Source organism: Ranitomeya variabilis, chromosome 2 (genome assembly GCF_051348905.1).
Source record: "Ranitomeya variabilis isolate aRanVar5 chromosome 2, aRanVar5.hap1, whole genome shotgun sequence".
Classification (NCBI taxonomy): Eukaryota; Metazoa; Chordata; class Amphibia; order Anura; family Dendrobatidae; genus Ranitomeya; species Ranitomeya variabilis.
This window is the reverse complement of record NC_135233.1, coordinates 548,310,288-548,333,153: the sequence shown is the minus strand read 5'-3', so window position 1 is coordinate 548,333,153 and position 22,866 is coordinate 548,310,288. Positions and strand designations below refer to the sequence as shown.

General features: G+C 46.2%; 2 protein-coding genes across 3 annotated transcripts in view; one reads left to right on the top strand and one right to left on the bottom strand.

The window, feature by feature from the left end:
• NECAB2 (N-terminal EF-hand calcium binding protein 2) overlaps positions 1-22,866 on the bottom strand; it is a 414,952-nt gene that overhangs the window by 212,940 nt on the left and 179,146 nt on the right. The gene's annotated exons all lie outside the window — the stretch shown is intronic.
• On the top strand, positions 20,866-22,328 carry LOC143808962 (uncharacterized). The gene is made up of 3 exons (XM_077292140.1): positions 20,866-21,116; positions 21,266-21,428; positions 22,211-22,328. The coding sequence occupies exons 1-3, from the start codon at positions 21,020-21,022 to the stop codon at positions 22,326-22,328; spliced, it is 378 nt and encodes a 125-aa protein (XP_077148255.1). The 5' UTR covers positions 20,866-21,019.

The window sequence follows — 22,866 nt, the reverse complement described above, 5'->3', positions numbered from 1 at the left end:
AAAAGGCTCTATTGCCTGCCATGGTAAGAGGAGAGAAGGTCACGCATGCATAAAAACCCTCATCATTCATTGTATTGAGTTTGGCAAATTACCGAGCTTGCTTTAATGCCCTTTAGGGTGTTTAATGGGGAACGTTTCTCCTTGTGGAGAATACAAAGCCAGTGCAAGATTTATAGGCTGTGCAATGCATTTCTGGGAAAATAAATATGCAAATTTCCTCTTCAGGGAAAAAGAAGACTGCAATTCTAATGCCACCTATTGGGTATTGGGGTTAGCGATCCTAAAAGTCAATATTGACCATTTAACACGCTTACTGAAATTTATTTAATACTTTGTTGGCAATGACAGCTTCAAGACGCCTCCTGCATGGAGAAATTACAGGTCCTTCTCAAAAAATTAGCATATAGTGTTAAATTTCATTATTTACCATAATGTAATGATTACAATTAAACTTTCATATATTATAGATTCATTATCCACCAACTGAAATTTGTCAGGTCTTTTATTGTTTTAATACTGATGATTTTGGCATACAACTCCTGATAACCCAAAAAACCTGTCTCAATAAATTAGCATATCAAGAAAAGGTTCTCTAAACGACCTATTACCCTAATCTTCTGAATCAACTAATTAACTCTAAACACATGCAAAAGATACCTGAGGCTTTTAAAAACTCCCTGGCTGGTTCATTACTCAAAACCCCCATCATGGGTAAGACTAGCGACCTGACAGATGTCAAGAAGGCCATCATTGACACCCTCAAGCAAGAGGGTAAGACCCAGAAATAAATTTCTCAACAAATCGGCTGTTCCCAGAGTGCTGTATCAAGGCACCTCAATGGTAAGTCTGTTGGAAGGAAACAATGTGGCAGAAAACGCTGTACAACGAGAAGAGGTGACCGGACCCTGAGGAAGATTGTGGAGAAGGACCGATTCCAGACCTTGGGGAACCTGAGGAAGCAGTGGACTGAGTCTGGTGTGGAAACATCCAGAGCCACCGTGCACAGGCGTGTGCAGGAAATGGGCTACAGGTGCCGCATTCCCCAGGTAAAGCCACTTTTGAACCATAAACAGCGGCAGAAGCGCCTGACCTGGGCTACAGAGAAGCAGCACTGGACTGTTGCTAAGTGGTCCCAAGTACTTTTTTTTTATGAAAGCAAATTTTGCATGTCATTCGGAAATCAAGGTGCCAGAGTCTGGAGGAAGACTGGGGAGAAGGAAATGCCAAAATGCCTGAAGTCCAGTGTCAAGTACCCACAGTCAGTGATGGTGTGGGGTGCCATGTCAGCTGCTGGTGTTGGTCCACGGTGTTTCATCAAGGGCAGGGTCAATGCAGCTAGCTATCAGGAGATTTTGGAGCACTTCATGCTTCCATCGGCTGAAATGCTTTATGGAGATGAAGATTTCATTTTTCAGCATGACCTGGCACCTGCTCACAGTGCCAAAACCACTGGTAAATGGTTTACTGACCATGGTATTACTGTGCTCAATTGGCCTGCCAACTCTCCTGACCTGAACCCCATAGAGAATCTGTGGGATATTGTGAAGAGAAAGTTGAGAGACGCAAGACCCAACACTCTGGATGAGCTTAAGGCCGCTATTGAAGCATCCTGGGCCTCCATAACATCTCAGCAGTGTCACAGGCTGATTGCCTCCATGCCACGCCGCATTGAAGCAGTCATTTCTGCCAAAGGATTCCCGACCAAGTATTGAGTGCATAACTGAACATTATTATTTGATGGTTTTTTTGTTTGTTATTAAAAAACACTTTTATTTGATTGGACGGGTGAAATATGCTAATTTATTGAGACAGGTTTTTTGGGTTATCAGGAGTTGTATGCCAAAATCATCAGTATTAAAACAATAAAAGACCTGACAAATTTCACTTGGTGGATAATGAATCTATAATATATGAAAGTTTAATTGTAATCATTACATTATGGTAAATAATGAAATTTAACACTATATGCTAATTTTTTGAGAAGGACCTGTAGTTGCATGCATTGGCCCATTCTTCCCCACAAACCCTTTTCAAACTCTGAAGGTCTCGTGGGATCCTTCTATGAACTCTGATCTTTAATTTCTTTCATACAATTTTCTACTGGATTCAGGCCCAGTGATTGGCTGGGCCACTCTAGGCAGTTTTATTTCCCTTCTCTGAAACCAATTGAGAGTTTCCTTGGCTGTGTTTGGGATCATGGCCTTGTTAAAATATCCAACCTCATTTTATCTTTATCATCCTGGTACTGGTAGTTAGCAGCAGATTTTTCTCAAGAATGTTTAGTATATTTGTCCTATAATGACATAAAGTTTGCCTGAGTCGTATGCTACAAAAGCAGCCCCACATCATGATGTTCCCATCTCCAAACTTCACAGATAATTTGATGTTTTTAGGGTGTTTTTAGGGTGATATTCAGTGACTTTTGTCTCCAAACATGGTGTGGCATCCAAAGAGTTAAATTTTGGTCTCATAAGACCTGATTATACTCTCCCAGTATTTCATAGGCTTGTCTTAGCAAACTTTAAATGTGCTTGAACATGCTTTTCATTCAGTAATGGAGTCTTGCATGGTGAGCGTGCGTAACGGCCATAGAGGTTGAGTGCATTAGGCTGGTTTCACATTTGCAGATGGAGGTGCTGCGAAGGGCTGCGTGCGTCGTCTGTGAAGCTCTGCCCACCGCCGTACCTCCTCCGGTCAGCTCTGCCTGCGTCGGCATGTGGCGTGCGTACCCTATCTTTACCATTAGGTACGCAGGCCATGCCGATGTATGTGGATGCCTCCGCATGCGTCGTTTTGACGGTGCGGCGACCTGCGCTGAATGCAACGAGTTGCAATTTGGTGCAGTCGCCGTACCGTCAAAACGACGCATGAGGAGGCATCCGCACACATCGGCATGGCCTGCGTACCTAATGGTAAAGATAGGGTACGCACGCCGCATGCCAACGTAGGTGGCGCTGACCGGAGGAGGTGCAGAGGTGGGTGGACCTTCACAGCGGGCGTACGCAGCCCTCCACAGCACCTCCATCCGCAAATGTAAAACCAGCCTTACTTAGTGTTTACACTGTGTTCCAAATTATTATGCAAATAATATTTCCTCATATTTTCTCTACATTACCTATCTGAATTGCAGTCATTGTTATTTTCCAGTCATCTACTATTCTAGTATAATTGCAATGTTTTGGAACAAACTGCCTATGAAAACAGTATCTTTTTAAAAAGAAATAAACCCTCAAAATGCATGTTCCAAATTATTATGCACAGCATTTTTTTTATTTTGAACAAAAAAATGGTCAGTTGTGAAGTTATAAGCATTATCAGCTTATTACAAAATGAAATCAAACAGTTTTCAAGTGAAAACTTTATTCTAGGTGATGTTACATTTGCACATAGGACCCCTTGTTCGAAAGAAGCTTCTGAACTCTCTCGTTCATTGAATTTGTCAGTTTTTGGTTGGTTTCTGCTTCAATTGTTTTGCATGTGGACAGAATACCCTCCCAGACCTGTTGCTTAGATGTGAACTGCCTCCCGCCATCATAGACACTCCTTTTGAAGATGCTCCAGAGGTTCTCAATGGGGTTGAGGTCAGGAGAAGATGGTGGCCACACCATAAGTTTGTCCTCTTTTATGCCCATAGCAGCCAGAGATACAGATGTGTTTTTTGCAGCATGAGACGGTGCATTATCATGCATGAAAATGATCTTGCTGCGGAAAGCATGGTTCTTCCTCTTGAAGCATGGCAGGAAGTGTTGTTTTAGAAACTCCACATAGATTATGGAGTTCATCTTTACCCCTTCAGAGATCATAAAGGGGCCGACAATCTCTCTCCTCATGATTCCAGCTCAAAACATTACTCTACCTCCTCCTTGTTGGCGCCTTAGCCGTGATTTCATGGGGTGTCCATCAACCAGCCATCCTCCACTCCATCCATCTGGACCATCGAGCGTTGCACGGCACTCATCGGTGAACAAAACAGTTTGGAAGTCAGTCTTCATGTATCGTTTGGCCCACTGCTTGTGTGCAGTGGATAGAGGTGGTCGACAGGATGGCTTATGCACAGCTGCAAACCTCTAAAGGACCCTGCATCTTGTTGTTCTGGGGACGTTGGAGGCACCAGCAGCTTCAAAAACTTGTCTGCTGCTATGACAAGGCATTTTTGCAGCTGCTCTTTTAACCTTAAGTAATTGCCTGTTGGAAAGAGTCCTTGTTCTGCCTTCCTCCACGTAGGATGCTGTGTGGATTCCAACATACGGCTAAACCTTCATCCACATCCCAGTAAACAGACTGTGTTGATGCTTAAGTCTTATTTATTAGGGTGATGATAACATAAACTATAACGTTGAACAACAATGGTGGATAGTATTCATAGTAGATGATCGAAGAGTGAATGATGTTGATGTACAAAGTGGATGTTCAGTGAATAATCATAGTGGATGACTGGTGAAAAACTGTAAAGAATAACAGCATATCAGTATATGCACATACAGGGTGCAATCACATAAATAACTGGGACATTACAGCAAGAATTATACAGAGTGCATTGCACAGTAATTCTAACAGCACTGCCCTATTCTATACAAAGATGCCTCTATCTACATGCAGAGTAAACATTAACCTAACTGCAAGCTGCCGAGCACAATCTGCCTAACTATATCAGAATATAGGAGCTGAATAAGGCTCAAATACTAACACAAACATAAGATGCATTTAACCCTTTATAAACGTACCGAGATCCGTTAGGACAGGGGTAGGAAAGTAAGTGAGACAGGAGCACGTGTGCCTCTCTTCAGACCTGAGGAAAAATGGCTACTGAAGCTTGTCTTCCACAAGAAGAATGAGGGCGGAACTCACCCAGAAGACATTGCTCTTCTGAGGGAAAAGTTGGTAAACAACATGAAAAGTAGGCAACTGATGACCTCCAGTGGCCACAACTTGAATAACATGATAATTAACTTTCTGCACATTAAGATGGGTAGAACACTCCCCGCGTTTGGCGTCAACAGATGCCACAATTAGGTTCTTTTGGGGAAAATAATAATACAAGCTCGGTAACGGGCCTGAGGAACAGTTTGTTCTCCTCAAGCTTGCACACTCTGACCTCTACTTTCCGCACCTTCCTGTTCTGAATTCCGCTCTTGGGCTTTCTCCGGTGGTTGTAAGTAGCACTTTTGTGAATTCTGCTCTTGGGCTCCCTCCTGTGGTTTTGAGTGGTATAGCTGCTTCTGGGATTTAGTATCAGCAGCTGCTTCCACTGATCTTCTTTCTGCTCGGCTATTTTAGTCTGGCTTTATCCCTCAATCAATGCCAGTTGCCAATTGTTCTTGCCTGGAGGCACGGCTCTTGGATTTCCCTGACACTCTGACCCGTTCAGCAAAGCTAAGTCTTTGCTTGTCCTTTTGCAGTCCACTTTTGTGGACTTATTGTTCAGCACAGTTATGTTTTGTTCATTTGTCCAGCTTATCAGTATGTATCTATTTAGCTAAGCTGGAAGCTCTGGGCTGCAGATTTTGCCCTCCACACCTTTGGTCAGGTGTGGAGATTTTTGCATATCTCTGCGGTAAACTTTTTCTAGTTTTTATTACTGACCGCACAGTGTTTCTTTCCTTACTGTCTATCTAGCTAGAATTGGCCTCCTTTGCTAAATCTTGTTTCATACTACGTATGTCATTTCCTTCTCCTCTCACAGCCAATATTTGTGGGGGGCTGTCCTATCCTTTGGGAATTTTCTCTGAGGCAAGATAGCTTTCCGTTTCTACCTTTAGGGGTAGCTAGTTCTCCGGCTGTGACGAGGTGTCCAGGGAGTGACAGGAACATTCCACGGCTACTGCTAGTGTTGTGTTAAGATCAGGGACTGCGGTCTGTATAGTTACCACCTGCCCAGAGCTAGTCGCATGTCGCTCCTAAATTACCAGTCCATAACACCTTCCCATCTTTGCTGGGAAGGGTCTTGATGACTAGGCTGAGTGGCCACTCGTTCCGATGTGACTGACTGTCTTTGACGAGTACAACATCGCCAGATTGAATATCGGGGTGGTCTTTCTGCCACTTTGTCCTGGTTTGCAGAGTGGAGAGATACTGTTTCCTCCATCTATCCCAGAAGACGTTGGACACGCTTTGTACTTGCCTCCATTGTCGTCTGTAGAGGTCTTTGTCATTGAATTCTCCGAGTGGAGCTTTCGGGACACAGGTTTTCTGTGTGAGTAACATTGCAGGAGTAAGGATGGATGGATCTCCAGAATCACTAGAAAGTGCTGTCAGTGGCCTGGCATTCATGATGGCCGAGACCTCTGCCAAGAACGTGGATAAACTCTCTTGTGTAAGTCTGGTGTTAGCTTGCAAGAAGATAGAGTCTAGTATTTTGCGTGCTATCCCTATCATCCTTTCCCACGCACCTCCCATGTGCGAAGAGTGTGGTGGGTTGAAAGTCCAGGTACATCCTTGCTCGCCTAGATACCTTTCCACATTAGCGATGTCCAGATTGGAAGGGATTTGGAGTTCTCTTGCCGCTCCAACGAAATTTGTACCTCGGTCAGGACGAATATGCTTCACAGGGCCTCTGATTGCGATGAAGCGTCAAAGTGCGTTTATAAAACTTGATGTGTCCATCGATTCGATTACTTCGATATGAACGGCTCTGATGGACAGACACATGAATAGAACTGCCCAACACTTTGCTTCTGTAAGTATTTTTCTAGTCCATCGTGTTGCCACAGACCAAGGACCGAATACATCTAGTCCAACGTTGGTGAAGGGGGGTTCAGTACTAAGTCTGTCGGGTGGAAGATTGGCCATCTTCGGATTTTGGAATGTGCCCCGGAGTTTGCGACACGTAACACAGTCGAAGATGAGTTTGCTCACTCTTCTCTTTGCTCCAACTATCCATAGTCCAGCCGCTTGTAAGTTTCCTTCAGTGAACAAACGGCCTTGGTGTCTCACTAAGACATGATGATGTTGAATCAGCAGGGTTGTTACGTGATGACGTCCAGGAATTATCACCGGGTGCTTCTCTGAAAGTTCTACCTCAGCTTCTTGAAGACGGCCACCGACTCTCAGCAGCCCATCTTGGTCGACAATCGAATCGAGCTTCCTCAGCCCACTGACTTCAGGAATGGGTTGTCCCTTGTTGAGGTTGTCTACTTCTCTGCCATAGGTTTCTCTTTGTACGACACAAAGTATTATAACCTTGGCTCTTTCCAGGTCGGGAGCAGTAAACGCAAGCCTGCAGTGATGCCAACCTTTACAAGGTCTCTGGCTATCAGGTAGTGCTGACTTGCAGGACTGGGTTACATGAAATAGACAAGCTATAGCTCGAACAAGTGACTTCCAGGTGGAGAACCTGCTGAACCGGTGAGATTCGAGGTGGCAGCTTGAAATCTCTGTATGTAGAGCAGACACTTGAGGTCGGATCTCTTCACCTGTGTCCGGACTCACTAGTTCAAAAGTTTCAGGCCTGCTGATCTGAGGCATCGAACGGTACAAAGAGGTAGGACCTGTGAACCATGTACTATCCTTCAGATAACTGGGTGCAACAGATCTAGTCGCGTGGTCCGCAGGATTGTGGTGAGTAGGTACGTAGTGCCACTGATTAGGGCCGGTGGATCTTCTTATCCGAAGTACTCGGTTGCTGACGTAGACGTAGAAGCGTCGTGTCTCGTTACAGATGTACCCCAGTACCACCTTGCTATCGGTGTAGAACTCTGCATCCTTGATCTTCAGACTCATCGCATCCGAGATCAGTTCGGCCAACTCAACTGCAAGGACAGCAGCACAGAGTTCCAGTCTGGGTATCGTGTGTTCACGAAGTGGCACCAATTTCGTCCGGCTCATAACGAACCCGATATGGCATTGTCCGCTTACGTCTATGGTTTTGAGGTACGCTACTGCTGCAATCGCTTTGACTGACGCATCACAGAAAATACAATGTCTTTGCGTTTTGACCTCTGTGGATGGCACAGGAGCATACGGTCGTTTCACACGAAGGTTGGTCAGGGCTTCAAGAGACTTCCTCCACTCTGCCCACAGGTCAGCCTTTTCTGCTGGAAGTGGATCATCCCAATCAGTAGTGTCTTGGGTGAAGTCCCTGAGCATCAGCTTTCCTTGGATGGTTACTAGAGCTACGAACACTAAGGGGTCGTATAAACTATTCACGAAGGAAAGAACTCCTCTGCGCGTGAAGGGTTTCTCATCCTTGCTGATCTGAAAGGTGAAGGTATCTGTCTTCAGGTCCCACAACAATCCAAGGCTCCGCTGCATGGGAAGGGGGTCGACGCTGAGGTCTAAATCCTTTAGATCGCTGGAATAGTCTTCAGAGGGAAAGGCTTCCATCAACTCTCGGCTGTTGGAGGAAATCTTGTGTAACCTTAGGTTAGACTGAGCGTCTAACCTAAGATTCCTCTTTAGTAGACTGATTGCGGCCTCACTTGTCGGTGTGGACTTCAAACAGTCATCCACGTAGAAATCCTTTTCCACAAAGGACCTGATGTCCGAGCCATACTCTTCTTCACCCTTTTTGGCAGAATGTCGGAGGCCGTAGATTGCGACTGCTGGGGAAGGGCTGTTCCCAAAGATGTGTACCCGCATCCGGTACTCTGCGATGTCTTCGTCTGGGTCGTTGTCACGGTACCAGAAGAACCTCAAGTAATTTCTGTGTTCCTCTTTGACGAGAAAACAGTGGAACATCTGTTGTATGTCAGCCATAATTGCCACTGAATCTCTACGGAAACAGAGTAATACTTCCAGAAGTCTGTTGTTGAGGTCTGGGCCCGACAGTAAGACATCATTCAATGACACATCTTCGCATTTGGCGCTTGAGTCGAATACCACTTTAATTTGACCTGGCTTCTTAGGATGGTACACTCCGAAGATGGGCAGGTACCAACACTCCTCCGAGTGTCGAAGTGCAGGTGCAATCTCTGCGTGGTTGTTCTGAAATATCTTTCCCATGAAGGTAAAGAAATGTTCCCTCTTCTCAGGTGACTTCTGAAGCTTGAGTCTTAGGGAGATGAATCTGCTGAAGACCAATTCCCTGTTGTTGGGTAGGCGTCTCCTCTGAGGTCGAAATGGTAGAGGTGCGACCCAACTATTCGACGTATCCTTGACTACTTGTTCATCCATGATGTCCAAGAACATCCTGTCTTCTATAGACATCGCTACCTTGTTGTCTTCCTTCGTCCTGTGGAAGACTGTACATCCTATGTGGTCTTGTTCACCTTCACAGGCGTGGTCTTCGTTGATAGGAACTGAGAAAGGGCAAGGTAGGGGAGTGCTGCTCGGTAGTTCCTTCACCAGCAGACTATTGTGACACGGCTGGAAGAGAGATGGACGTCCATTTTCTAGTGTGCTGGTAAGCATACTGTTGACTGAGACCGGTTTGTGTGCTCCTCCTAGACAGACATCTCCTACAATGACCCATCCAAGGTCTTGCCTCTGAGCCTATGGAGCATTCCGGGAGCCGTTGATATATTCTCTAGTCTTGTGGACTCGTAGTATATCTCTTCCCAGAAGTAAAGCTATTGGGGCTTCTGGTTCCAACTCAGGTATCAGGTGGGCTATACACTTCAGGTGGGGGTGATACGTTGCCACCTCTGGTGAAGGTATCTCAGACCTGTTGTCCGGAATCTGGTTGCACTCCAGGATGGTCAGTAGTGACAGGCAGGTCTGGCCATCTATGGACTCCACTTTGTATCCGGTTGCTTTACTCCCCGCCGTCTCGACGGTACCTGAACATGTCCTAAGGGAGTAGGGAGAACCGGGGCCTACAATGTTGAAGTTGTCAAAGAAGATGGACCTGGCTAAAGACCTATTACTTTGGTTATCCAGGATTGCATATATCTTGAGCGCTTTGTCTCTGTGGCCTGCTGGATAGACTCGGACAAGGCAGATTTTTGAACAGGATCTTCCTCCTGTGAGTCCCTTACAGATCTCCGTACATTGAGAGATGACCGCAGGGGTGTCTTTGTCGGTGTTTTTCTGCTTCTCATCGTGCTCCTCTGCCTGTGACAACACTCCTGGAGGTGGTCCAGGGTGCAAGGCTATATTGTGATCCGTGCTGCTGCATTCTGCACATTTCACGCTAGCTCCACAGTTCCTGGCGAAGTGAGAGGTTGTAGCATAGCATTTGAAGCAGATGTTGTTTTCCTTGAGGAAACCTTTGCGATCCTCTAAAGTCTTCTCCCTGAAGGCTCTGCACTTTAGTAGAGGATGTGGTTTCCTATGTAGAGGACACTGCTTACTGACATCCTGAGGTTTGCTCTCTTCCGTAGGGGGCTTAGTTGTCTTGTGAGGAGGACCTGTGGAATCAATATTAGTTTTATGGACTGCCACGGGTGTCTTACTGGGTTTGACAACAGGGGTAGTGGAACATGACAGAGTGAAATCAAAACTAGGGTCATTTCTGATCTTGGCTTGCTGGGTGACAAACTCAACAAATACAGTAAAAGGAGGCAATGGTACATTATGAATTTGTTTCTACCGTGAACCATGTATAATCCACCTTTCTTGAAGATTGTAAGGAAGTTTTTGTACTATTGGATTGACACCCCTAGCAGTGTCAAAGAATGCCAATCCAGGCAAGTGACCTTCCTTCTGGGCGACCTGTAACTCTATCAATAAATCACTCAATTCTCTAAGCCTTTGATAACCTTTGGGCCCTATCTTAGGGAAATCATCAATTCTTTTGAATAAAGCATTCTCTATTACTTCTATGGACCCATAGCATTCGTCAAGTCTTTCCCACACTTTACGTAGACCTATGTGTGGGTATTCTATGTTAATGTCTCTTAGTCTTTTAGCATGCTCGACCGATTCAGTTCCAAGGCACTTTACCAGGAGATCTAACTCCTCACTACTAGAAAGGTCCAGTCCCTGAATGGCGTTCTGGAACGAAGCTCACCATGACCTATAGTTTTCGGCTTTGTCAGTGAACTTTACAAGTCCTTTTGTTACCAGTTCTCGGCGGGCAAAGAACTTTGCCAAGTCTACGGTGGCTTGATCAGTGTTGGTACGAGCCGGTATGTTATAGTCATGTCTAGTGTGTGGTGTATCACCATACCTGTGAGACGCTCTTGGCTTCGGACAGTCTGCATAGTACCTTTCTGGTGAAGATGTCTCTTTAAGGTGAGGTGGGAGCTGTACCTTCTTCTCAGTGGAACGGTAGCTGTAGTCGACTCCTCTGTGCTGGACGTCTTCTGGTTTGTAGTAGCGAAGTTCGGGGTTGGATCGATGATAATCGGCGTAGGCTGGCTGATCGATGTAGTCTGTCGAGGGTGTTGTCCATGCTGGAGTGTCGATGGACGTACTCTGCAACGCGCTGAGCTGGATCTTGCTGCTCTAGATCTGTTCCAAGAACGTTGCTGCGTCCCTCATAATCAGGATCTTTCATGGCTTCCAAGTACTCTGCCTTAGCTATTGCAGCTGCTGCCTCTTTGTCTGCCATAAGTCTTTCTAGAGACACTTGCAGGCGCGCACTTTCTGCCTCTTGCTCTGCCCGCAAACGTGCGGTTTCGTGCAAACGTTCTGTTGTTGAGGTCTGGGCCCGACAGTAAGACATCATTCAATGACACATCTTCGCATTTGGCGCTTGAGTCGAATACCACTTTAATTTGACCTGGCTTCTTAGGATGGTACACTCCGAAGATGGGCAGGTACCAACACTCCTCCGAGTGTCGAAGTGCAGGTGCAATCTCTGCGTGGTTGTTCTGAAATATATTTCCCATGAAGGTAAAGAAATGTTCCCTCTTCTCAGGTGACTTCTGAAGCTTGAGTCTTAGGGAGATGAATCTGCTGAAGACCAATTCCCTGTTGTTGGGTAGGCGTCTCCTCTGAGGTCGAAATGGTAGAGGTGCGACCCAACTATTCGACGTATCCTTGACTACTTGTTCATCCATGATGTCCAAGAACATCCTGTCTTCTATAGACATCGCTACCTTGTTGTCTTCCTTCGTCCTGTGGAAGACTGTACATCCTATGTGGTCTTGTTCACCTTCACAGGCGTGGTCTTCGTTGATAGGAACTGAGAAAGGGCAAGGTAGGGGAGTGCTGCTCGGTAGTTCCTTCACCAGCAGACTATTGTGACACGGCTGGAAGAGAGATGGACGTCCATTTTCTAGTGTGCTGGTAAGCATACTGTTGACTGAGACCGGTTTGTGTGCTCCTCCTAGACAGACATCTCCTACAATGACCCATCCAAGGTCTTGCCTCTGAGCGTATGGAGCATTCCGGGAGCCGTTGATATATTCTCTAGTCTTGTGGACTCGTAGTATATCTCTTCCCAGAAGTAAAGCTATTGGGGCTTCTGGTTCCAACTCAGGTATCAGGTGGGCTATACGCTTCAGGTGGGGGTGATACGTTGCCACCTCTGGTGAAGGTATCTCAGACCTGTTGTCCGGAATCTGGTTGCACTCCAGGATGGTCAGTAGTGACAGGCAGGTCTGGCCATCTATGGACTCCACTTTGTATCCGGTTGCTTTACTCCCCGCCGTCTCGACGGTACCTGAACATGTCCTAAGGGAGTAGGGAGAACCGGGGCCTACAATGTTGAAGTTGTCAAAGAAGATGGACCTGGCTAAAGACCTATTACTTTGGTTATCCAGGATTGCATATATCTTGAGCGCTTTGTCTCTGTGGCCTGCTGGATAGACTCGGACAAGGCAGATTTTTGAACAGGATCTTCCTCCTGTGAGTCCCTTACAGATCTCCGTACATTGAGAGATGACCGCAGGGGTGTCTTTGTCGGTGTTTTTCTGCTTCTCATCGTGCTCCTCTGCCTGTGACAACACTCCTGGAGGTGGTCCAGGGTGCAAGGCTATATTGTGATCCGTGCTGCTGCATTCTGCACATTTCACGCTAGCTCCACAGTTCCTGGCGAAGTGAGAGGTTGTAGCATAGCATTTGAAGCAGATGTTGTTTTCCTTGAGGAAACCTTTGCGATCCTCTAAAGTCTTCTCCCTGAAGGCTCTGCACTTTAGTAGAGGATGTGGTTTCCTATGTAGAGGACACTGCTTACTGACATCCTGAGGTTTGCTCTCTTCCGTAGGGGGCTTAGTTGTCTTGTGAGGAGGACCTGTGGAATCAATATTAGTTTTATGGACTGCCACGGGTGTCTTACTGGGTTTGACAACAGGGGTAGTGGAACATGACAGAGTGAAATCAAAACTAGGGTCATTTCTGATCTTGGCTTGCTGGGTGACAAACTCAACAAATACAGTAAAAGGAGGCAATGGTACATTATGAATTTGTTTCTACCGTGAACCATGTATAATCCACCTTTCTTGAAGATTGTAAGGAAGTTTTTGTACTATTGGATTGACACCCCTAGCAGTGTCAAAGAATGCCAATCCAGGCAAGTGACCTTCCTTCTGGGCGACCTGTAACTCTATCAATAAATCACTCAATTCTCTAAGCCTTTGATAACCTTTGGGCCCTATCTTAGGGAAATCATCAATTCTTTTGAATAAAGCATTCTCTATTACTTCTATGGACCCATAGCATTCGTCAAGTCTTTCCCACACTTTACGTAGACCTATGTGTGGGTATTCTATGTTAATGTCTCTTAGTCTTTTAGCATGCTCGACCGATTCAGTTCCAAGGCACTTTACCAGGAGATCTAACTCCTCACTACTAGAAAGGTCCAGTCCCTGAATGGCGTTCTGGAACGAAGCTCACCATGACCTATAGTTTTCGGCTTTGTCAGTGAACTTTACAAGTCCTTTTGTTACCAGTTCTCGGCGGGCAAAGAACTTTGCCAAGTCTACGGTGGCTTGATCAGTGTTGGTACGAGCCGGTATGTTATAGTCATGTCTAGTGTGTGGTGTATCACCATACCTGTGAGACGCTCTTGGCTTCGGACAGTCTGCATAGTACCTTTCTGGTGAAGATGTCTCTTTAAGGTGAGGTGGGAGCTGTACCTTCTTCTCAGTGGAACGGTAGCTGTAGTCGACTCCTCTGTGCTGGACGTCTTCTGGTTTGTAGTAGCGAAGTTCGGGGTTGGATCGATGATAATCGGCGTAGGCTGGCTGATCGATGTAGTCTGTCGAGGGTGTTGTCCATGCTGGAGTGTCGATGGACGTACTCTGCAACGCGCTGAGCTGGATCTTGCTGCTCTAGATCTGTTCCAAGAACGTTGCTGCGTCCCTCATAATCAGGATCTTTCATGGCTTCCAAGTACTCTGCCTTAGCTATTGCAGCTGCTGCCTCTTTGTCTGCCATAAGTCTTTCTAGAGACACTTGCAGGCGCGCACTTTCTGCCTCTTGCTCTGCCCGCAAACGTGCGGTTTCGTGCAAACGTTCTGTTGTTGAGGTCTGGGCCCGACAGTAAGACATCATTCAATGACACATCTTCGCATTTGGCGCTTGAGTCGAATACCACTTTAATTTGACCTGGCTTCTTAGGATGGTACACTCCGAAGATGGGCAGGTACCAACACTCCTCCGAGTGTCGAAGTGCAGGTGCAATCTCTGCGTGGTTGTTCTGAAATATCTTTCCCATGAAGGTAAAGAAATGTTCCCTCTTCTCAGGTGACTTCTGAAGCTTGAGTCTTAGGGAGATGAATCTGCTGAAGACCAATTCCCTGTTGTTGGGTAGGCGTCTCCTCTGAGGTCGAAATGGTAGAGGTGCGACCCAACTATTCGACGTATCCTTGACTACTTGTTCATCCATGATGTCCAAGAACATCCTGTCTTCTATAGACATCGCTACCTTGTTGTCTTCCTTCGTCCTGTGGAAGACTGTACATCCTATGTGGTCTTGTTCACCTTCACAGGCGTGGTCTTCGTTGATAGGAACTGAGAAAGGGCAAGGTAGGGGAGTGCTGCTCGGTAGTTCCTTCACCAGCAGACTATTGTGACACGGCTGGAAGAGAGATGGACGTCCATTTTCTAGTGTGCTGGTAAGCATACTGTTGACTGAGACCGGTTTGTGTGCTCCTCCTAGACAGACATCTCCTACAATGACCCATCCAAGGTCTTGCCTCTGAGCGTATGGAGCATTCCGGGAGCCGTTGATATATTCTCTAGTCTTGTGGACTCGTAGTATATCTCTTCCCAGAAGTAAAGCTATTGGGGCTTCTGGTTCCAACTCAGGTATCAGGTGGGCTATACGCTTCAGGTGGGGGTGATACGTTGCCACCTCTGGTGAAGGTATCTCAGACCTGTTGTCCGGAATCTGGTTGCACTCCAGGATGGTCAGTAGTGACAGGCAGGTCTGGCCATCTATGGACTCCACTTTGTATCCGGTTGCTTTACTCCCCGCCGTCTCGACGGTACCTGAACATGTCCTAAGGGAGTAGGGAGAACCGGGGCCTACAATGTTGAAGTTGTCAAAGAAGATGGACCTGGCTAAAGACCTATTACTTTGGTTATCCAGGATTGCATATATCTTGAGCGCTTTGTCTCTGTGGCCTGCTGGATAGACTCGGACAAGGCAGATTTTTGAACAGGATCTTCCTCCTGTGAGTCCCTTACAGATCTCCGTACATTGAGAGATGACCGCAGGGGTGTCTTTGTCGGTGTTTTTCTGCTTCTCATCGTGCTCCTCTGCCTGTGACAACACTCCTGGAGGTGGTCCAGGGTGCAAGGCTATATTGTGATCCGTGCTGCTGCATTCTGCACATTTCACGCTAGCTCCACAGTTCCTGGCGAAGTGAGAGGTTGTAGCATAGCATTTGAAGCAGATGTTGTTTTCCTTGAGGAAACCTTTGCGATCCTCTAAAGTCTTCTCCCTGAAGGCTCTGCACTTTAGTAGAGGATGTGGTTTCCTATGTAGAGGACACTGCTTACTGACATCCTGAGGTTTGCTCTCTTCCGTAGGGGGCTTAGTTGTCTTGTGAGGAGGACCTGTGGAATCAATATTAGTTTTATGGACTGCCACGGGTGTCTTACTGGGTTTGACAACAGGGGTAGTGGAACATGACAGAGTGAAATCAAAACTAGGGTCATTTCTGATCTTGGCTTGCTGGGTGACAAACTCAACAAATACAGTAAAAGGAGGCAATGGTACATTATGAATTTGTTTCTACCGTGAACCATGTATAATCCACCTTTCTTGAAGATTGTAAGGAAGTTTTTGTACTATTGGATTGACACCCCTAGCAGTATCAAAGAATGCCAATCCAGGCAAGTGACCTTCCTTCTGGGCGACCTGTAACTCTATCAATAAATCACTCAATTCTCTAAGCCTTTGATAACCTTTGGGCCCTATCTTAGGGAAATCATCAATTCTTTTGAATAAAGCATTCTCTATTACTTCTATGGACCCATAGCATTCGTCAAGTCTTTCCCACACTTTACGTAGACCTATGTGTGGGTATTCTATGTTAATGTCTCTTAGTCTTTTAGCATGCTCGACCGATTCAGTTCCAAGGCACTTTACCAGGAGATCTAACTCCTCACTACTAGAAAGGTCCAGTCCCTGAATGGCGTTCTGGAACGAAGCTCACCATGACCTATAGTTTTCGGCTTTGTCAGTGAACTTTACAAGTCCTTTTGTTACCAGTTCTCGGCGGGCAAAGAACTTTGCCAAGTCTACGGTGGCTTGATCAGTGTTGGTACGAGCCGGTATGTTATAGTCATGTCTAGTGTGTGGTGTATCACCATACCTGTGAGACGCTCTTGGCTTCGGACAGTCTGCATAGTACCTTTCTGGTGAAGATGTCTCTTTAAGGTGAGGTGGGAGCTGTACCTTCTTCTCAGTGGAACGGTAGCTGTAGTCGACTCCTCTGTGCTGGACGTCTTCTGGTTTGTAGTAGCGAGGTTCGGGGTTGGATCGATGATAATCGGCGTAGGCTGGCTGATCGATGTAGTCTGTCGAGGGTGTTGTCCATGCTGGAGTGTCGATGGACGTACTCTGCAACGCGCTGAGCTGGATCTTGCTGCTCTAGATCTGTTCCAAGAACGTTGCTGCGTCCCTCATAATCAGGATCTTTCATGGCTTCCAAGTACTCTGCCTTAGCTATTGCAGCTGCTGCCTCTTTGTCTGCCATAAGTCTTTCTAGAGACACTTGCAGGCGCGCACTTTCTGCCTCTTGCTCTGCCCACAAACGTGCGGTTTCGGCTTGCAGGCGTGCAGTTTGTTCTGCCTGCAAACGTGCCGTTTCGGCTTGCAGGCGTGCAGCTTGTTCTGCCTGCAAACGTGCATTTTCTGCTTCATGCTCTGCTTGTCTCAGCTTTAGATGCATTTCTTTCTCGGCGAAGGAGGACCTCGCTTTGGCTGCTTCAGCTTCAGCACGAGCGACAGCAGCCAGCTCTGCTAATGATGACCTGCTAGAGCTTTCTCGTGACCTCGTCTTGAGTGAGGATGTGCTGTTTCGAGACATTGAGCTGCGTACTGCTGAGTGTTTTGGCGGGAAACTGAGTCTATGTGCGGTGAGCTTCCGCGTGGCGGGAATGATGTAGCTCTTCTTGGCGGGCTGCAGTAAAGTTCTGCGGCTGTATGGCGGCTGCTGTGATACCCGAATGCGGAGCAGTGTGGGTGTTAGTGGTTCCGTACAGTCTGATCAACTACAGCCTGCGACCGGCTATCAGTTTCACAGAAGGCAGCTAATCTGTTCTTACTTTACAATCACCGCTTGCGACTGGCGGTCTCGTTTTTCACTGTTCTGCCTTCCTCCACGTAGGATGCTGTGTGGATTCCAACATACGGCTAAACCTTCATCCACATCCCAACTTGAATAACATAATTAACTTTCTGCACATTAAGATGGGCAGAACAGTCCTCAATTTTTCCTTATCAGCACGCACACGTGTGTGCTGGGAATCAGCTACATACTTCTTGATTGTGCAATGATCACGATGAAGTGTCTTGGCAATGTTGATTGTAGTCATGCCTTGACCTAAATACTACACAATTTGTTGCTTCTCAGCAGCCGACACATCCTTTTTCTTTCCCATTTTGGCAAAAAATGTAGGCTGCTTAATAATGTGGAACAGCCTTCTTAGGCTACGTTCACATTTGCGGTGTGCGCCGCAGCGTCGTCGCCGCAACAAAACGCATGCGGCGTGCGGCCCTATCTTTAACATTGGGGCTGCATGGCGCCGCATGTACATGCGTTGTCATGTGTTTTGTTGCGTTGTACGCCGCATGCGGCGTTAGGGCGCACCTGTCAGGGCGCGGCAAACGCAACATGTTGCATTTTTTGGGCGGCGCAAACTTTGTAAAAAACGCATGCGTCGTGTTTGCGTCGTCGATGCGTCTTTTTCCCCATTGACTTGTATTGACAACGCAGACGACGCAAGTACTTGCGTCGTGGTGCGTTGTACGACGCATGCGTTTTCCAATAAAAAATGCAAAACATTGTCTAGACTTTGTCTAGACACTAAAAAAACACTATATATATAAAAAAAAGGGGGGTTGTCATTGTCTTTCACAAGGCTATTCAGTGCTGACCAGACTGTGAGGAGAAAAGACACAGAGAGGAGAATCTGCTTGACAAACCTGTAAGTATATATTTCTCTTTGAATATTTTTTATTCTGTGTTTTATTTTTTGATTTTGATTTAATTTGTGCAATGTTTGGTCTGTGCTATTGTACGGTTATGGCACTGTGGGTTGTCAGTGAAAAATTGTGTTTTTTAATCTGGTTTTGATGTACTTCTGCCGTTATATGATGGCGTTTCTTGTCACCGGCCTTGCTTGGTTTTGGATTGGTTTTATGGATTTTGGGTTGTTCTGGTGTCATGCGGTTGTTCAATGTATTTTTTTTGGCTCATTTTTTCTTGGTAAATTTCTGGTGCATGTCTTTTTACGGTTTCTATTGTTGGGGGTAACCGTATGGCGTTTTCTTGGCTCATGTCTTGCTGTGTTTTATTATGCTGTTGCCATTTTTTTTTCTTTCCTTGAGTGTCTTTTCTTGCTGGTGGGGGAGCTACATTTATGATGTTTCATTTGTATTGTATTGTTCCGTGCTGCTATGCAATTCTCTTTTCAATTGTATTTTCCCTTTTTTTTTTTTTTTTTTATCTATGATGGTTTTACGTCGTTTTCCGTATGGCTTCCGTATGTATCTCCTTTCTTGAATGTTTCCATTGCCAAGTGTGTAGTATGTCCTTTTTTTTTTTTTTTTTTTTTTTTTAGTTGGGGACCTTTTTTTTTAATTTATTGTGTTTTCTTTTCTATTTGACTATGGTTTTTCTTTTGGTTGCTGTATATTGTAACAGCGGTTGTCCCGTAATGTTTATTGCTTATTAGCTAGAATGGTATTTATCGCCTTTTTCTGATGTACTTCGGTGGATGTCACCAGATGGTGTTGTTTGGGATCATGTCTTGTTGTAATTGTAAATTATGGCGTTCATTAGTTTGCTATTTCATTGTGCCTTTTTTTTTCCTCTAATGTTTTTTTTTTAAGTTTTTATCTTTAAAAATTTTGACATAGGTGTCTATTTTTGCTTAATTTTGTTTGGGTCTATTCTTGTATTGTTTCTTCGATTGTATTCGAATTCGATTGCAATGTATGGCGTTGTGGTGTCGCTTTTTGAGTTTGCATTGTCCTATCAGTCAACAGTCAATTGTGGTTGTTTTAATGTTTTGGGCCTATTTTATTGTATGTGGCATTGGATGTGATTTTTTGCTTATTTTTTCATTGCAGAACAAACTTGCAAGAATGCCAAGTTCTTCTGAGCATAGCCAATCGACGCGGGGGAGTGCGGTGAGTAATTATGTCCAGTTGCTTACTATTCGCTGCCATTTGTAGCATTGACAATAATTTTTGTATACAATTTTTCCAGGCTTCTTCAAGTGAGGGGGAAGGCAGTCAGCGGGAGCAGAGAGATCGGGGCCAAGATGTGGCGTCAGGCCGGCGAGTGAGGTTTTTTTTTTTTTTTATCTTTTTTTTTCAGTAGCATCCTGCTGTGAGGAACATTACATTTGAGGAGCATCCTGCTTTCACTAGGGATGTTTACTAAGCTTAGGCCCCCGTCACACATAGCGAGATCGCTAGCGAGATCGCTGCTGAGTCACAAGTTTTGTGACGCAACAGCGACCTCAGTAGCGATCTCGCTATGTGTGACACGTACCAGCGATCAGGCCCCTGCTGTGAGATCGCTGGTCGTGTCGGAATGGCCTGGGCCGTTTTTTGGTCGGCGAGGTCCCGGTGACATCGCTGAATCGGTGTGTGTGACACCGATCCAGCGATGTCTTCACTGGTAACCAGGGTAAACATCGGGTTACTAAGCGCAGGGCCGCGCTTAGTAACCCGATGTTTACCCTGGTTACCAGCGTAAATGTAAAAAAAACAAACAGTACATACTCACCATCTGATGTCCGTCAGGTCCCTTGCCGTCTGCTTCCTGCTCTGACTGTGAGCGCCGGCCGTACAGTGAGAGCACAGCACAGCAGTGACGTCACCGCTGTGATCTGCTCTCACTGTACGGCGGCACTGTCAGAGCAGGAAGCAGACTGCAAGGGACCTGACGGACATCAGAAGGCGAGTATGTACTGTTTTTTTTTTTTTGGTAACCAGGGTAAACATCGGGTTACTAAGCGCAGCCCTGCACTTAGTAACCCGATGTTTACCCTGGTTACCCGGGTGCTGCAGGGGGACTTCGGCATCGTTGAAGACAGTTTCAACGATGCCGAAGTCGTTCCCCTGATCGTTGGTCGCTGGAGAGAGCTGTCTGTGTGACAGCTCCCCAGCAACCACACAACGACTTACCAACGATCACGGCCAGGTAGTATCGCTGGTCGTGATCGTTGGTAAATCGCTATGTGAGACGGGGCCTTTAATTACATTATAGATTTTCAGGGCAGCAAGTATTGGGGGAAGGTAAAATAAAGTTGAACTCCCTGCACACAAACATTCCAAAACACAGGTGTAGAAAACATCAATATACATACATCAAATGGCAAAGGATAGGGCAAAGGACCTATCATGCCAGGTACTGGTGGTTGATATTATTTGCATATTTGTAACCTATTTGTTTTCTAATTTTTCTAGGTTTCACAACGGGCCCAAGGAGACAGTATTGATGTGGACCTCCTGATCTCCAGCATCCAGGAGCGTGGCCCGTTGTGGGACAGCCGTGACCCTCGGCACATGGACCAGGTGGTGTCGAGGCGTTTGTGGGCAGAGGTGGCAAAGTCGCTGTGGGATGGCTTTGACAGTGCCTCAGCGAAGGCCAAAGGCAACTTTAGTGAGTATTGCAGCTGCTATGACCCATCTTGCCAGGATAAACACAACCGTGTGTGATGTGATCAACGCCTAAACTTTGCATCGCACACAGTTGTTTTATCCTTTTAAAATGCTAAATATGTAACCATTTTTTTGTCTTTACATTCACAGTGAAAAAGTTGAGGACCAGATGGCGATCCATGAAGGACCGTTTCAATAAGGGGATCCGTGCTGCGGAGGAGCAAGCTCGGAGTGGTGCTGCTGCGTCCAAGTCGGTGCCCTATAAATATAACAGGGCACTCCAGTTCCTAAGACCGGTCCTTACCCGCCGACAGTAAGTATTTTGGACACATACCATATTGCACAGCCACATTGTACATTGCCCAGACACATAGCATATTGCACAGCCACATAGTACATTGCCCAGCCACGTACATTGTGCATCCACATAGTATATTGCCAGGCCACTATATCGCAGCCACATAGTACACCTTCTATCTACATATACACATAGTATATTTCCAAAGGAACATAGTGTATTGGCCATCCATGTAGTCATCGTAGCATTTTGGCCATCCTTTTACCCTAGTGGAATGGTATATAGCCCATTAGTAATTTTTTGGGTTAGGCGTGAGTCATTGTAGTCCATGACAGGTTACGTTCTGAGTCAGGGTAGTTCTGATCGCAGGAATAATGATGACGTCTGGATCACATGATCCTAACGTCATGGCCGTTCCTGCAATCAGATCAGCAAAGTGACTTTTTTTTTTTTTTTAAATGTTTTTCTGGACTTTAAATTTTTTACTAATTTGGCCGCATAGGCAGCATCAAGAAAGATTTTTTTTTCAAAAATTTTTTGAAAACGATGACAGAGGTATGCATTGGCTTTGGCAGCGGGAATGACCAGTCATTTTCTGCCGTAGGTATGTCCATGATTGTTATCGTCAGCCCTAATGGTCAGCTGGCGATAACAATCAGCAATTTATTATAGGCCACACAGACTGAGAGACAGGGGATAATGTATTGATGTGTCATGTAATGTTAATTTTATTACAGGAGTTGGCGTATGTGATAGTTAATTAATTGAAGGCTAATTCTTTCCTTATCTTTTCACAGGACACACAGCAGCACCCTCGAGCGAGCTCGCCCCGCAGGAGCGGACCTTCATGAATCGCCATCTGACCCGTCACAGCCCTCCCACAGCGACAGCAGGCTTGCACCACCATCTGGATAACCGGCAGCCGGTCCATCAGGTGTTCCCCTGCACGAGGCCTCTGGCGCACCTTCGTTTGGGAATTCCCGACAGCGCCAGCGGGCCTCGGACAGGCCAGCCATGCCCGAATTTTTGCATTTGAGCACGGTTTTCCAGAACTGTTTCAAGGCGCTGAGCGATAAAATGGACACTCGTCTGTCCAGTATCGAACGGCGCCTTGAAAATCTGGAAGCCGAGCTCTCAAATCCGGCAAAACATTTTTTAAGCACTATTGGTAAGGGCATGGTGGAACACCTTACGCCGGAACTCCAGATTTCGGTGATGCAGGACTGCAACACTTCCTACGTGAGGGCTCTGCAGCAGGCTCACGTCATGCAGTCAGCGACACTGCCCGTAGTGCCGTCGCTGGCTAGCATGACTCCGACTACTGCTGCAGAGCCACTCCAGCCACCCCACCCTGGTCCAAGTGCCGAGCGACACCACCACAGGCACCATAGCAGTGTGCCGCCGACTCCTGCTCCTGCCAGGCCCTCATCCTCCCGCAGCCATCATTCTAGGG